The following is a 17,179-nucleotide window of genomic DNA, read 5'->3' as shown; positions in this document are numbered from 1 at the left end:
ATTTGCCATTTTTCTAGATATCAAAAGTTATATACTCTGGGGGTACCTGGGTGGCTCAGTGGGTTAAGAGCCTGACTTCAGCTCAGGTCATTATCTCTCGGTTTGTGGGTTTGAACCCTGCGTCTGGCTCTGTGCTGACAGCTCAGAGCCTGGAGCCTGCTTCAGAGTTTGTCTCTCTCTTTCTCTCTCTCTCTCTCTCTCTCTCTCTCTCTCTCTCTCTCTCTCTCTGCCCCTCTCCTACTCATTCATTTTTTTCCTCTCTCTCAAAAATAAACAAACATTTAAAAAAAAAGAATCTCTGTAAGATTCCAGTATTTTGCATTTGGGTTTGTTTTATGACCCAGCATAATAGTTTACCATTATAATCGTTGCATGTACACTTCAAAAGTGTATATTTTGAAGTTAAGTGTGGTGTGTTTTATAAATGTCAGGTCAAGGTAGTTCAAATCTTCTATATCTTTATTGAATTTTTTTGTCACATTATTAATTACTGAAAGAGGGTGTTGAAATCATAAGCTATTGTGGATTTTTCTATTTCTCTTTGTTTCTTTCCACTTTTGTCTTACATGTTTTGAAGCTCTGTTATTAGGAGCATGCACATTTATGATAATGTCTTCCCAATGAATCGACATTTTTATCTTTATAAGGTATCCCTTTTTATCCTTGGTTATAATCCTTGACTTGATTTTTACTTTGTCTGATATTGATAATCACTCCACCTTTCTTGTGGTCATTATCTCTGTCTTTATATTTAGTAAGTGCCTTTTGCAGACAGCTTATAGTTCAGTCTTATTTTTTATGCATTCTGACTGCCTTTGCCTCTTAGAGTTCCTTATTTTTGTAGATTTGAGTTTCTATTTTTATGGGGTTTTTTTGAGTTTCTATTTTTAAAAAGCTTATTTATTTTGAGAGAGAAAGCATGAGTGGGGGAGGGATAAGGAGAGGGAGTGAGAGAGAATCCCAAGTAGGCTCTGCACTGTCAATGCAGAACCTGATGCAGGGCTCAAACTCACAAACCACAAGATCATGACTCAAGCCAAAGTCTGACACTCAATTGACTGAGCCACCCAGGCGCCCCTGTGGATCTGAGTTTCTATCTGATATTCCCCTAGTCTTGAGTTTCTATCTGATATCCCTTCAGTCTGAAGAACTTCTTGTAGTATTTGTTGTAGGGCAGGTATGCTGAGGACATATTTACTAGTCTTTCATTTACCTGAAAACGTCTTTATTTCATGTTAATTTTTTGAAGGATAGTTTTTCTAGACATAGAATTATGAATTGACAGGATTTTTCTTTTCTCTTAGCTGACTTTAAAGATGCTTCTATTGTCTTCTGGCCTCCATTTTTTCTGCTGAGAACTCAGCTACAATTTAAATAATTATTCCTCTTTATACATTCTTTTTCCTTTGGGTGTTATCAAGATTTTCTCTATCTTTGATTTTCAGGTTGAGTATGTTGTATGTACGTGTAGTTTTCTTTGCATTTATTCTGATTGGAGTTTGCTAAGTTACATGAATCTGTAAGTTAATGTTTTCCATCAAATTTGAGAAAATTTCAGCCTATATTTCTTCTCTTTTTTTCAGCTGTATCCTTTTTCTCCTGACACTCCAGTTGCACCTATGTTTGACTTTTTGATGTTTTTTTCTCCAGTGTTTTATCTCTTATTTCTTTAGATTGGATAGTTTCTATTGATCTGTCTTTAGGTCCACTGACTAGTTCTTCTGCTATCTCCAATCTTCTGGTAAGCCCATCCAAAGAGTTTTAGTGTGTATATTATACTTTTTAGTTGTAGAATTTCCATTTGGTTCTTTTTATGGTTTTATTTTTCTGACCTTCCCAATCTGTTCATTCTTTATAGCCAGTTTTTCTGTTAAGTCCTTGAATATATTTATGAGAGCTGCTGTAAAGTCACTGTCTTTTAACTACAACATCTGTATCGTTTTGGAAGCAGCTTCTGTTGAGTCCTTTGTTCTTGACTGTTGATTACATTTCTTGTGTTTGCATGACTGTTTTTTATTAAATACTGGATATTGTAGATGACAGAGACTCCAGATTCTGCTTTGTTTCTTTGAGAAAGATTAAATTTTGTTGTAAGAAAACAGTTAAATTATTAATTGATCACCTTAAACTTGTGGTTGTTTTTATACTTTGGTTTTATACTTTGTTGGGGCAGAACTATGTCAGTTTTGCCCTTAGATTAGAATGAATTCTCCATTAAAGTGTGGTCCTTCTGGTGCTGGAATTTCAGTGGAAAATCTGATTGTTTACCAAGCTCTTCTAACTTCAGACTCCGAGCCCCCTCTCTCCTGTGGTAGGCAGGGGCTGAAATTTCTCCAACATCCTTTCAGACTTCCAGGTGTTTTCCACAGTACTTTTCCTGGAACATGCATGGTTCAGGGATCAGCTAAGGAGTTAAGGGAAATTTATACACAGACTTTGGGGCTCCTCTTTTTGACATGTCCTTTTTGAGATCTCCTTCTTTAATTTCCAGCTACCCTGGCAGCTATGAACTTCATTTTTCAATATCCCAAGCCAATAAGACTGCAGCTCTTTTCTTGAGCTTCAGTTATCTTGCCCCATGCATGGACTGGACCATGTTCTCAAGAGTGCTCTGTAAAGTTACTGGTGTGGCCTCCTTCTTTGAAGGATTGAATCCCCTCCAGGTTCTGCCTGCATTCGGACATGCTCTAGTCCAAATAGTTATTTTTCATACTCTCTTCAGGGTTTATAATCACTTTCTATAGGATGAGTATGATAGAAGCTCCTCCGCTTTACCAGAGCAGAATTTCACCAGCGGACTTTTTTATTTTCAGGTATTCTATTTTTCATTTATGTAGGTGTTTGGTTTACTGCTTTTACAAGTTTTGCTTTTTCTTCCTCCCTTTTGTCCCCATTTCTCCCTGCACATATTCAGACTTCTTTCTTGAAACATAGTAGACATTTATAATCTGCATCTGATCATTCCCATATACGCTGCCCTTGCAGATTTGTGTCAGCTCTTTGCTGTAGCTTTGGTCCCTCTCACTCCTGGTGCCATATGCATTTAACTATAGTTGACTGCCATCTATTCATTTCCCCTCTAATTCCATGTGTATGATGTCTTTGAGGCACGTGCTATGAGAGTGGGCTTCTGCAGAAAGGATTTACATCACTTCTGCCGATGCCAAAGGCCATCACCACTGTGGGATCAAATTAAGTAAAATTCTTGTTACGTGGTGTTTTAAAAACCATATAGTACGAATTTGAGTTCCAGACCTTCATTAAGGCTCATTTTCAGTGGCAGTTTTTCTCCTTCCTTCTTGATGGTTATATTTGAGACCGTTGATTTTCCTAGCATTCTTCTTCAGTTCTGTCTGATATATCTTTACCTTGAGATAGAGCCTTTAGTGACTCAGCATTTGGGGGGCAGGGTAGATGTGTGAAACATGTATTAGATTCTCTACCTTCAGTGGGCCCTGGGCTTTGTCTACTGTTCCCCTTGCCCTGGGAGGTGTGAAAATAAAAGCTCAAGTTCATCTGGTGTAGTCTGTGACCTCAAGGTGTAGAAAGCAACCTGTAATCACTTCATCTTCCTCTCTGGGCACTTGCCTTCACTTAGTTTTTCGGTCTGAGAACTGCTTACATGTGTTTCATGGATACATTACAAATAGTTGGATATAGGGGCACCTGAGTGGCCCAGTCAGTTAAGCATCTGACTTCGGCTCAGATCGTCATCTCACGGTTCATGGGTTCGAGCCCTGCATCAGGCTGTGTGCTGACAGTGTGGAGCCTGGAGCCTGCTTCAGATTCTGTGTCTCATTCTCTCTCTGCCCCTCCTCCGCTTGTGCTCTTGTCTCTTTTTGTCTTTCAAAAATAAATAAATGTAAAAAAATAAAATAAAAAAATAGTTGGATATCTTGACTGTTTATAGTGGGAGGGAAATCTAGGCACCAGGCCCAGCACATTATCATCTGCTATATGAAAAAGCATATTTTTCTTACTCTGACTATATATCTTTTCCTTTATAATTTGGGAGATAAAAGAGATAGTTACAGACTTTGAACTGGACGTCTGGGTATAGAAAGTATGGAGAAAAGAAATTATACTTCAGGCGTAGAGTTGGCAAAAATAGGGCATATTCCTATCGTAGTGAAAGGATCCTAGTAGAGAGAGAGAGCATTGGAGTAAGGTGATAGAAATAAGTGGCGCCGTCTCTGGAGCTTGGGGCCCTATTCCAAGCTCCTAGAACCATGGCAGAATTCACTTCCTTTGAATTGGCTGTCCGATTGAGGTCCCTTTTCCTTGCTTGCTCTTAGCTGGTGACTGGTCTCAGCCCCGAGAGGCCACCTTCTTTGTCATGTGGTCCTTGCATCTTCAAAACCAGCAAGACAGGATCTCCTTTGTGTCAAATCCTTCTCCTCCTGTAATCATCTGGGTTCAGTGAGGAGATAGAAGCCACACTAGGGTAAACAGGGGAAGTTTAACATAATTACTGTTTAATACAGGTGTAAGATATAAGGAAACTGTGTATGGGCTGACGTAGAGCACCCAAGGAAGGACAGACTTGGAATCAGACCTCACTGGGGAAAGTGTGGCTCAGCCCACCTGAGAGCAGAGCAGAGAAGTTGATTGGCTTGGCGAGGCTGGAGGTGGTGAGCAAGCAGTAGGCCACCCTCTGGAGTACAGGCAGGAGAGTGGGCAATCCGTGGTGTGGGTGGGATTCCCTGCCGCAGTGTGAGCAGGAGACCTAGGCCATGCAAGGGCTGGTTTCCTTGTCAGGGGGACAGCAGACAGCTCATGTCCAGGCTGAGGTTACCAGATCAGAGTGACTGTGTTCCCAGCCTGAGTTGGTGCAGGCTTCACGGAATATTCTCATACCCACTCCACCAACTTCCAGCCCATGCCTGCAGTGTCCCTCTAGCCCCCTCTCCTGAGAAAGCTTAACATCTTGTTCACTGTAAAGGAGAGAGAGGAATTCAGTTGCTTCTTATAGAGCACATATTAAAGGGTGTGTTCAGAGATGATCGGCAATAAATTCATAAGTGATGCACACACTCCAAATGTCTTTCATCAGGGAGAGTCCCATCCCTTTTAAACCTTGCCTCACTAGGTCAGGTCCACTCAGGATAGTTTCCCTTAAAGCCAGGAGTACAGTGTAACACAATCTAACCTCAGGAGTGGCTGTCCCATCATATCTACCATCCTGGGTTTAGACAGAGCATGTGCACGAGGGGATGGGAATCTTGGGGGGAATATCTTAGAATTCTGCCTCCCACAGAGGGCTGGGGACGGGGAGGAGGGGGGACAAGAATGACTCGTTGTTACATGAGAAACTCCTTCGTCAAGTAAATAGTTTTTATTCATTTCTGTGGCTGTCTCACGGAGAAAATGAAGGAATAACTAGTATTTATTGAACATCTAGTTGTCAGCTACTACATAGAGCACTTTTGTATATTAACATCTTGATGCAGAGATTATTCTCTTCATTTTGCAACAGGGAAAACAGGCTCAGTTTGTAAGGTCACTTGCCTGGAGTCACTCCCCTAACATTTGGTGTAGCTGAAATTAAAGCCAATCTTCCCTAATACTGAATCTCATATTTTCTTTTTTTCTGTCTCCCTACAGTAATAATAAAGGCTTTCATTTTTTAAATTCAAAGTATTTAAATACAACAAAACACAATTCACCCATTTCCCCCATCCCCTATGTCCCACCTGTGGCAGCCACCAATCTGTTCTCTGTATCTATGATCTTGTTTTATTTATGTGTATATATATATACACACACACACACATAAGTTTGTTATATTTTACTTATAGATATGTTACATATATATATATTTCCATGTATAAGACAGATCATACTGTATTTCTCTTTCTCTGTCTGACTTATTTTACTTAGCATAATGCCCTTGAGTTCGATTCATGTTGTCACAACTGGCAAAATCTCATTCTTTTTTTATGGTTGAATAATAATCCATTGTATATATATGCTATAATCTCTTCATTCATTCATTCATCGATAAAGGCCATACTTTCTCGTAGTGCCTGATAACATTGCTGCCCTTGAAAGAGTTTGTGTCATTTGATTGGAATGAAGGGATATGACAGGGGTCATGTCCATGGAGATAAAGCAGGTCACTCTCTTGCATCTCTGCTGTTTCTTCAGGAACCCACTAATAGAGGTCACTCCTGTCATGGCTCTCACTGGAGGGACAGTGGATCAGAAGAGAAGTCCTAGCTGAACTTATCCATTCCAACAGGGAAGCCAGTTAGTTATCTGCTTAATCTGTGCGTCCCGGGGAAGTAACCATTCTTTTGTTCCCTGTTCTCATATCTGAGCAGCGTGGAACAAAAAAAACAAAACAGGATTTGAGAGAGCTGGCTATAGTCTTTTCTGTGCGGAGGGTGTATTTTGTGCTTGGAGAATTCTAGTAACCGCGAGCTGAGCTCATGGTAAGTGGGCAGGGAGTATTTGTAGAATGAAATTCTCTGCATGTTATTTAAAGCACACTCTACTGCTAACCTTGTTTTGTCTCTCACAAGCTCATGAGCCCCTTGGGGGTTGGCCCCTTAACCAATTCCTCTTTGTATCCTTGGATCCTGACATGGAGCCTGGTCTTGGTAAATGGTTATGGAGTTAATTAGGAGCTCCTGGGCTGCTTGGTTTGTTTTGTTCTTAATACGCTATGGCAGCAGCCTGGTATAGTGGGGTTGGCGAGGTGTGGGTTCCTCTTCCAACTCTGTCACTGCTTCGCTATGAGGGATTAGGCTCCCTAGCACTGAGTTTCTTCATCATTAAAATGAGGAACATGGACTTGACCTCTGGGCCATTCCAGCCTTGCGGTTCTCTGAAATATGTAACCACACCATAGCTGCCTCAGTAGTTTGAATAATTTCAGATGGTTAGTTATTAGGCTGGCCTTCAGGTTATGAAGACATGTGGAATAGTTTGGGCAAATATAAGGGTACACTTAGTTCTCTTTTCTTGGACACATGAAGTAATAGATTCATTGGAATATGATCTCTTCCTCCACCCACTTCCATCAATTCAGAGTGGATTTTTTTTTCTCTTTCCAGTTTTTCCAACGTGTTTATCAGCTTTAAAGGGAACTTTTAAGTCAGGCGGTGGTCAGAAGGGCAGGAACAGAGCTCCCCTGGTTAGAGGGGGAAAATTCCTCCATGAAATTTCAAGTGAACTGACCTGGGCTTTTTCCCAAGGAATTTTCTTGAACTGTGGTTTGTTGGGGGTTTTTTTTTTTTTGGTGTGTGTGTGTGTGTTTAATGAGATGTTTTGCTTGATTTAAAACATTAAGGATAGGATGTAAAATTAAAATTTAAAATGTTTCTGAGTCCTGATCTGAGCAAGCAAAGCAGACTTTGCTTTTGATTTGATTTCTTCTTCACCTCAGGTAACAGAGGCTTGTGATGGACTTCATCAATAATCGGCAGATGGAGTCTTTAACTCCAGACAAATTAGATTTGGCTAAAAAGATGTCTTCTGAGACCTTACCTGTTAAAAAATATTTCCAAAGATAACTTTTGTAGTTATGAACAAAATGTAGTTAGGAACATTAGTCTGACCTGACTTCTGGGTTCAGAGGCTATACCAGCTAATTAGATCTGTGGCCACAGGCAAACCATATAGCCTCTCTCTGCCTCAGTTTCCTTACCTGCATTGTGGGAGAATGAAAAGAAACCGTATGTGAAGTACAGCATCGGTATCGTTTACAAGTCCCCTGGGTGGTGATGATGTGCGGCCAGGATTGAGAGGCTGTGCAATACAGCATCACACACAGCGCTGGGAGATGGTGTTTTCATTTCACTCTGTATGTTTTGATGAAGAAGGGAGACAGACTGGCTTAGGTTCTAGCATATTTTTTATCTAGTACTTCAAAGCCCTGGCCAGTTATTTCAGTCTCTTACGAAAGGATGAGCGACTGTTTTTACGGTCATCAGCCTCTCTAGCCTGCTGGGATTGGGGAAGTCCTGGGTCTGTGTGGAATTTTCCATGACTCTTAGCGCCGCACCATTAGTGCTCACTGCAGGCACAGAGCTCTTCAGTGTGTCTGCGTGTGCTGTCTTCTTCCTTTTCTTCACAGCGTCAGATAGATGTGATCTCAGCTACAAATCCTGGCGTTTTTTGTGCGTGTTTAACACTGTCGTTTTAAGGGCAGATCAGAGAATCTCATCTGAGTTAACTTTTTGTTTATAAAGTGAGTCAGCTCAGGGTATCTGTTTTGGCCCAATTTCCTCAGGTATCATGTTTCCTGTCACAAAACCACCCTGCATGGGGCGGGGCGGGGAGGGCCGGCAGGTGTGTGCGTGTGTTTCCGCGGGTGCAGGCTTCTGGGGCCTTGCTGGCGGATTCCCCGGCAGTCTAGGCACTGGTGATCAGACTCGGCTTTTTGAGTTTGGCTGGCAGAGTTCTAAAACATGACAGCAAATGGAAGAAAAAAGATGTGACCAGATTGACAGTCCGGTTGGGTTTGGCCGGTTCCCCTCTTCTAGAGGAATTTAAAGTGCTAAAATTTTAGAAGAAGACTCCTGTAGCAATAACTCTCCTTCTCCTTGCAAAGCATTTCCCTCTATTCCATGCCGAGAGGGTAGCTGCTTCGGGTGATGTTACTAGAATCCATGCTCCCAGATCAGTCGATGGAGGCCGGGCTTGTTTGCCGTGCCCTTGCCCCGTAAAATGGGAGCGCTTCTCCAGTCCTTCATATATACTAAATACAAATGAAAGGCAGTGTGCATTCTGCTCAAATGTCACCTCCTCTGAGAGGACTTCCCTGACTACCCCCACCACTCTCTATTCCTTCATCCCACTTCCTTTTCTTCCTGACATTATGTTAGGTAAGCTCTGTGAAGGTAGTGACATTTCATTTTCTCCTTTGTGTCCGTGGGGCCTGACCTAGTAGGCGCTCATTAAATATTTGTTTAATAAGTAAAACATGGAATGGTTTGAATGGCCAGACATTTTTCTTTTTGTTTTCGCTTTAGTGTTAGCTCCATGTTTCTCAAACTTTGCTGGATACATGTATTCCTGTATCAGACATAAAACCATTTATTCAGAATTTTGTGAGCAGGAGAACAAAATTTTAAAGACAACGTGAGTGCTATTTTTTCACTTCTGACCCTGGGGTAGCCTGTAACATCGCTGTACTTCTTCTGTAATTAGTCCATATAGTACAGAGGAATGCCTTGTTGCTTAGATTCTCAAGTAAGCTTGGGGAATTAAATACCCATTTGGTTCAGCTCCACTGGGGCCCAAAAGATGTGTTACATATTTTAGTGGTGATGGTGATTAGAGAAGGGGAGCTCAAGTGTTACAGTGTAATGGCAAGATGGTGGGCTGAAATTTTAACCTTGGCTGTGCCAGTTAAAATGGGTGTGTCACAGCAGTCGTGGGTCTTAGCATTTGGAGAACGGATAAAGTAACACCCATTCTTCCTGAGCCTGAAAGTTGTGAGGATGCTAAATTGAGATGAGGTAAAAATATCCTGAGATCAAGATTTCCTATGACTGCGGGAAATCTTGGATACTTGAAATTACGGTAATGAGAGAAAAGACAGAGCAGACTATGGTGAAGCCTCGCTGCTAAATTTTACTAAAGTACTCGTTCCATCCTAATTGAAGATGGTCCTGTTCCCACATGAGTTCACCACTCTCTATTGTTTTTCCTCCCCCATTATTCTTTTAGTTGGCTGATTGCAATTCTGGCCCAGCTCAACCCTCTCTTTGGACCACAGTTGAAAAATGAAACCATCTGGTACCTCAAGTATCATTGGCCGTGAGGAGGAGGACCCCCCTCCAGCACTCAGTCATTGAGGTGACTATGCCCTGAACCTTTCACATCAGTGTTGTCGGTCAGACAGCTAGAAAGTGCCTTGACTTTTCCTCTGAAAACGACAGCCATTTCAACACTTGGCAAGGGCAGACTTCTGAAAGCAAACATCTGAAGAACAGAAGTAAATTTGGAAGTTGGTCCATTCACCTTACCAAAGGATTTATTCATGAGATTCTTTTCAATTCTGCTGCTCCCCAGCCATTTAAATAAAGTTTGTATGCAGTCTTTCAGACAAAGGAGCGCTATTATTTATACTGGAGATTGCAGGATTCTTAAAAGCTGCTGACCGATTTTAAATTAAGGGCTTTTCTGAATGCTTAGGATAGAGAGAGACAGGTGCTTTTTGAAAACTGGAATTAAAATTATAGATTTTATTTGGTTCACAGGCTCAGAGAGGTAAGGAGTGGTATAGTGGAAAGATTGATTCACTGGCCAAGAGTCAAGAAACCTGTCGTTAAGTGTGTTCCTCATTCTCTATTATTTTGATAAATGGAAGTCAGCACTCAGTGCTTCCCTAGATTGTGGTTCGGCTCCTCTGACAAGGAGACTGCTTATGTGGTACTGTGAAGTCATATCAGGAGACACACAGTGTCTGGCTGTCTCATGTTTAGTGATGCTGTGATGATCAGTGGATTCAAGTAATGACAGCCTGGCCCCTCCAAAGGTAAAGGTCTCTGCCAGCCTTTTATCTGGGGGTTTTACCTGTTGATGATCATGATCTTAGCCTGAAGGAAACGATGCTGTTTTCTGAGGTCTTTGTAAGACTTATTTCCTCTCATCATTATCAATTTGATATATAATCAGATTAAGTTGTTTTATTTTGTTTTCAATTTATAGTAATTTTTTATTTGCTACTATTCTTTTAATATGTAAACATATTTTCACAGTCAAAATTATAAACAAGATACATTCAGAGATGTCTGTTGGTGTACTTTTGGATTGTTTCTAGTCTTTTGTTATTATTGGTAAGGGCACAGTATCATTTTACATTTGCCATTTTATTTTCTGTTTTTGCTGGTAATCTTTGGATTAGATTCCCTGAAAAGTGGGTCTCTGGGTTAAAGGTATATGCTTTTTGTAGCTATTACTACATTCCCTTCTATAGGACTTGTACCATTTTTACATTTCCACTAACAGTGTAGGAGAGTGCCTGTCATCTCACAGCCTAGATTTTTGCCAATTTAGCTAGGTAAGTAGTCAGCTTTTTCTTTTTTTTCTTTTTCTTTAGAGTTCTGTCTTTGCCCAAAGAGGGTTTTGATTTCATGTGTGTGTGTGTATGTATGTATATGTATATATAAAAGATTTTTTTGCCTGTTTTTTTTTTATCAAGTTCTCCTGTTTATTATCCTTCCTTTTAACTACAGTGGATATTAGGTAGGATGTTGATTAGGGTTTCTGGCAGACACCCTCAGGCCTGAGTTAGCCTCATTTCTTTCCCGTGTAATGAGAGACAGCCCTTGGACCCAAAGAACACTGGGTATGGATCAGAGGTTTCACTTGTTCATTTTCTTTAAAAAAAAAAAAAACAAAACTTTTTTTTCTTTTACGTTTATTTATTTTGAGAGAGACAGAGATGACTTAAGTGGGGAAGGGACAGAGAGAGTGGGGGAGAGAGAGAATCCCAAGCAGGCTCCATGCTGCCAGCTGCAGAGCCTGATGTGGGGTGTGAACCCATGAACTGTGAGATCATGACTCAAGCCAAAATCAAGAGTCAGAGGTTCAACCAACTGAGCCACCCAGGTGCCCCTCATTTGTCCATTTTCAATCTCAAGTTAACCTGACTGACAGATTCATATGTTTGCACACTGGTTCATAGCACAAACCAGGGCTGCTTAAAACTTGTATTAAAGGTAGGTCCTTTACAAAAATACCAGGAAGCAGGAGGGCATAGCCAGACAAACGCTAATTAGGAATGTCTTGTCACATTTATTCTGCATTTGAGGTAGTGATTATTGTAGTACAATAACTGTAGGTCTTTGGATTTATCACATGAAGAGACCTAATCTCTGCCTAACATGAGAGCAAATTAACTCTTGTGACAAGACTTCATTTTTCTTTGTGGTAAATCAAAAGATTGAGCTAAATTCCCTTTTGAACTTTGTACTTTTATACAACAGTGGGATGATAAAGGAGTGCAGAAATCAGATTTAGGCCTGTCTTCATCTGGTAAGGAAAAATGTTTGATTTTGTACATGATTAGAGGCCAGATTTGGAAAGTAGGAGGTGTAAACCAGACATGGTATTCAGCAGAGAAAAATGAGGAACAGTCATGAAAGCTTTAGAATAATTTTATATAGATGGAATTGACTTGATTTCAACGGCACAGTCCTAGCTGATCTTTTGCTACGTTAGTCATTTTGGTTGCCACGATTTTCTCTCATGCATTGATGATAGGCTGAGTTACGGCACATTATGATTAGTGTCTGGAAATCTTGCCCGGTACTTTGAAGAACAGTGCTCACTCCATCTCTTCCCCCTGCCAACCTTTTCTGCCTTTCCTAGATTCCTAAGATGCTTCTGGAACTGTCACATCCAGATTGCTGTTTAGTTGTGGCCCATTTTCCTATTGTCTTGGGGGTGTATGCTAGTATGGAATCTCCTTGGAGTGGATTTGGCTTCGGTCCTCATGTCCTATAAGTTAGTTTACCACAGCATTGTAACATTTTAAATGAACTTACATGGCTTACTGCAGTCCTAAAGAGCAGACCTTGTATATTTTTACAGAGTCTGGACAGGAGAGGAATAAGTATATTGGTAATTAGGCCTCTGCCCCTGGGGGAGCTGTTTTTCTATGCATTCCAAAAATATTTGAGTGCTCATGAGATGCATGGTACTGAGTGGGGATTTCAGGGAAGGCTGTGGGCTCTAAAGTTTGTGACTTGTTGAGAGGTGGAGATTAAGCCATATTTGTGAAAAGTTAAACAGTGCAAGGTGTTTGGTGACTAAAAACTGTACCTTTTCGGGCACCTGGGTGGCTCAGTCAGTTAAATATCCAACTCTGGCTCAGGTCATGATCTAATGGCTTTGAGCCCCACATCAGGCTCTGTGCTGACAGCTCTGAAGCTGGAGCCTGCTTCCAATTTTGTGTCTCCCTCTCTCTCTGCCCCTCCTCCGCTGGCGCTCTGTGTCTTTCTCTCTCTCAAAAATAAACACTGAAAAATGTTTTTTTTGGAAGTGTATCTTCTACTCAGCTCTCTCTGACCGTATTTGCTGCTGCTACTTCAAATGGTTGTATCTCTATTTCAGTTCCTGATGTCGTTGATCTCACTGTCACATAGAGTCAGAACCTATTTGATCACTTCCTTCTCCTTTTCCTCAAATCCATTTGAGCCTGTTAATGGCTCTTGTGTCTCTTCTTTCTTCCCATTCCTCCTGCGGGCCCCCTGATTTCTGACCCAGATCATTGTGACTCCAAGTTCTTACAGTGGCTCTTCATGAGGCCTCCCTGCTCTACAGTCACATTGTCTACACAGCCCCGCCCTGGTTGTCTTCCTGGAAGAGATCACTGCTTGCCCCGGAAGCTTCAGTAGTTCTCCACAGGCTATTGTAGGGTTTTTTTATTATTATTATTATTATTATTATTAACTTGAAGTCCCTGAGGTTAGTGGGTACCTGCCCCTTGAAATGCCATGTCACATGTTGTAAGCCAGCTTTTGTCAGGGTCACCAAAGGCCCTCTGAGCCACAAAAGATAAGATTGACTAATCTGCAGATCATGTCCAACTTCGTAACGTGGCCATCAAGGCCTTCCCAGTTGTCTTCCGACCACTTTTGCACTACTTTTCCTCTGTTCCCTGTTGGTTCGAGCCCTGCCATTTCCATGCTCTTGATCTAATTGACTTCACTTAGCTTTTCCTATCTCTCACCAGCCTATGACATTCATTAATTTAGGAGGCAGATTAGTAAGCACATAGTCTGCCAACACTCTTTCTGCCCTCTTGCCTCTATTCACCCATTCTCTCAATTCTTTCAATGTTTTTTCTTTGAGTGTCCAGCTTGCAAATCCTTGTACTTCCTTTTCTGGCCACCTGGTCTCAAAGTGATTCCATTTCTCCCTGAATGTATTTTAGTTCTCCAGTTTTTGCTATTCATTTGGTACATTGCCTTGATTTGTTAAATACACATACCTTTTGTTTGCTTAAATATCTCTTGTAGTTACTCTGAAGTAAACACATATCTTACACATAATTGTAAAGAAGGAATTGTTTTGTGAATTTATCTAAAATGAAAAAAAACACTTAAAAATAAAACCTGTTCTTTGATTAAAAAATATATATACACATACATAAATATACATATCCTCCCCTGAACATGTTTCCTAGTTCAGACCTTAATTTTTATGTTGTCTTCACTGTCAGTCTTATCTGAAAGTAGCCTTAGTGATTCCCTTATTTTACAAAATGAGAACATGGGCCCTTTGGTTGAGTTCCTCCCTACTCGCCCCCAATGGCTGTTCATGTCAGAGAGACAGTTAAAATATGTGCTGCTTTAGGGGCGCCTGGGTGTCTCAAGTTGGTTGAGCCTCCGACTTCGGCTCAGGTCAGATCTCACGTTCGTGGGTTCGAGCCCCGCGTCAGGCTCTGTGCTGACAGCTAGCTCAGAGCCTGGAGCCTGCTTCTGGTTCTGTGTCTCCTTCTCTCTCTGCCCCTCCCACTCTCATGCTCTGTCTCTCTCTCTATCCAAAAAAAAAAAAAAAAAAAAAAGTGCTGCTTTAATTCGCCCCTAAATCAAACCACAAATCCATGCCATTTAATATAATGCTCAAATTTATCTCAAACTAGTATCATTGAGCCTGAGTGAACATTATCCCGTTTCAACGTGGTTTTCCAAAGATGAAGACTTACTTTTTTATTTATGTTATTGTTTATTTGTCCAAAGAGGTCTAAATGATGAGGGGGTCTGACCTGTATGCTTCTTAAAAAAAATTGACACAAAACACCTGCATTCACTGCTTCAGGAATCTCAAGTAAAACTTCTCGTCTGCATGGAACACAGGTCAGTGCAGCCTGGTTGTTCTGCTGGCCTCAGGAGGAGAAGAGGAAGTGATCATGAGATTAAAGGTTTTATGAGGCAGTGAGGCCGCAAGAAACCAGCAGCTCCAGGGTTGCCCCTCCCTGGCCTGATGTGGTTATTTTCCTCCTACATTATAAAAACAGGCCTCTGAGTATATCTTGAATGTATTTAGTTTGCAGTGTCCTGCCTTCGTGGGTAGAGCAGTCTGGTACTTTCCACGTGGAGGGTGGTTGGACTGCCCCAGCTTGCACCAGTAAGCCTTCGTGGCCATCTTGTATCTGCTCCAGGGCTTACCACACTGCTGTGTGGGTTCTCCTGGTTGTGCCCACTGATCTGGGCACAACTGGAAAAACTTAAGGACCCATCAGATCTACATACGACTTGACCTTCAGTCTTGTCAGACGTGCCTGCCACCACCATGTCTCTTCCCAGTTTAACTAGCCCCTCGTCCTCCTGCACTTAACCCTCAACATTCTAGGAAATTGTGTGTCATAACCAGCTTGCTTTCCTATCTGCCAACTCAGGCCTTGTGTGGAAATGGCCTTTGAAAGCCACTGTTTACTTAATTTTTACATTCTCTTTATTGTTTTATTAATTTTGAAAGCAGCAAATGTGGCTTTATTTTTATGGTTCTTAAAATAAACTTTATGGGGGTGCCTGGGTGACTTAGTCAAGTGTCCAACTCTTGGATTTTGGCTCAGGTCATGATCTCAGGGTTGTGGGATCGAGCCCCACTTCGGACTCCTCACTTGGCATGGAGCCTGCTTGGGATTCTCTCTCTCCTTCTGCCCCTCCCCCCTCACACACGCCTTCTCTCTCAAAAATAAATAAAATAAGCTATATTAAGGGTGTTTACATGACCACTGTTAACTAGTTTGATGTGTGAAGATACTTATTTTAAATGTTCATGGGGTGCGTGGGTGGCTCACTCGGTTAAGCTTCCAACTTTGGCTTAGGTCATGATCTTGCAGTTTGTGGGTTCTAGGCCTACATCAGGCCCTGTGCTGACAGCTAGCTCAGAGCCTGGAGCCTGTCTTTGGATTCTGTATCTTCTCTCTCTGACTACTCATGCTTTCTCTCTCTGTCCCTCAAAAATAAATAAAAAACTAGAAAAATAAAAAATTTAAATGTTCACTAGCTTTGCAAAGATGTTACAGCTTTAAGCTTCCAGAAAAAGAAATCTTATTTGTCACCTATACCTACAAGAATGGGCAGCAAAGTAGGAGCAACTTCAAGTACCAGGGAGCTTGCTCTTTAGGCATCTGACATAGAGAAGAGCTTGCCATGGCTGTGGGAACCTGGCGCCCTTGCTGTAAGAGGGGAAGGGCAAATACGGATTCTTGAAGTAAACCCGTTAGATTCCAATCCAGCCAGATTGGTCTGGTCTGAGTCAACTTCCTGCTTTCTATGACACAGTCCAACTGTTACTTACGATCCTCAGTTCAGCAATGTCCTTGGTAATCAGGCCTCTTGTTACAGCCCTGCAAAACCTGAACTGGGACATTACTTGAGCCCGCTTCTCATTCAAGTGTTTGCTGAGCACCTGTATATTTTAAATTCTTGGCCTGATCGACTTTTCTTGATGTTATTAGCCTTTTGCCCTCTTGAGGATGGGGTAAGGATTAGTTACTAGAACGGCTTTGTTTTGCAGGTCATGAAGAGAACTCTTCTAGATGCAAAGTCAACTCCAAACCCAGAACACCTCTGACTTGCCTACGTTGGCCATCAGCTGCCTTAAACACTCACACCACGTTTGACTATCTCCTTCTACAATGCAGTATTTTCTCCTGTCACCTTTTTTTACATTTTGATGAATTATGTGCCTACTTCATCTAAACTGTGCTGGCTCTGTAAAACGTCTGTGTGCTCTTCTCAGATAAGAGGTGCTGTTCTTCTGAGAAACGCTGCTGGAGCCTGTGCATTTGAAGACAACTCCTGCCTGGTCACAACATGGGAATCAGCCAAGTGTTTAAAAACTGTCACAAGACCGGTAGAGTCCAGTGGGGCAGTCAGTAGGAGAGTGTGTTCAGAGGGAATATCTGTGCTAACAGAATTAATACCAAAGTATATTTTCAGGATGACTTTCTTATTTCTGCCATCTCTTGGAATAAATTATTTTTCTGCTTTCTGTGGAAATCTGGTTTCCATGTTTATTAAGTTTATTTTTGGAAGCTTTCCTATCTGTAGATATACTGTCTTTTAAAAAACGATGTTGTAGTTCAAACTAGGTGGGAAGTATAAACCTGGTCATGGGGTCCGACCTAACCTGAAGACACTGGTGAGTTGCTTAATCATTAGTAATCATTTCAGTGCTTACTGTAGCCAAGGCACTGGAAGAATCA

General features: G+C 41.5%; 1 protein-coding gene across 1 annotated transcript in view; it reads left to right on the top strand.

The window, feature by feature from the left end:
- ATP6V0E1 (ATPase H+ transporting V0 subunit e1) overlaps positions 1-16,973 on the top strand; it is a 29,619-nt gene extending 12,646 nt beyond the window's left edge. The window contains exons 3-4 of the mRNA XM_029942845.1: positions 9,679-9,807; positions 16,489-16,973. Coding sequence (XP_029798705.1) covers positions 9,679-9,772 — 94 coding nt within the window. The 3' untranslated portion in view covers positions 9,773-9,807; positions 16,489-16,973. The remainder of the gene's footprint in view (positions 1-9,678; positions 9,808-16,488) is intronic.
- Positions 16,974-17,179: the final 206 nt, after the last annotated feature.

The sequence above is a fragment of the Suricata suricatta genome, chromosome 6 (genome assembly GCF_006229205.1).
Source record: "Suricata suricatta isolate VVHF042 chromosome 6, meerkat_22Aug2017_6uvM2_HiC, whole genome shotgun sequence".
Taxonomy (NCBI): Eukaryota; Metazoa; Chordata; class Mammalia; order Carnivora; family Herpestidae; genus Suricata; species Suricata suricatta.
The sequence above is the reverse complement of the archived record's forward strand: the minus strand, read 5'-3'. Positions and strand labels throughout refer to the sequence as shown.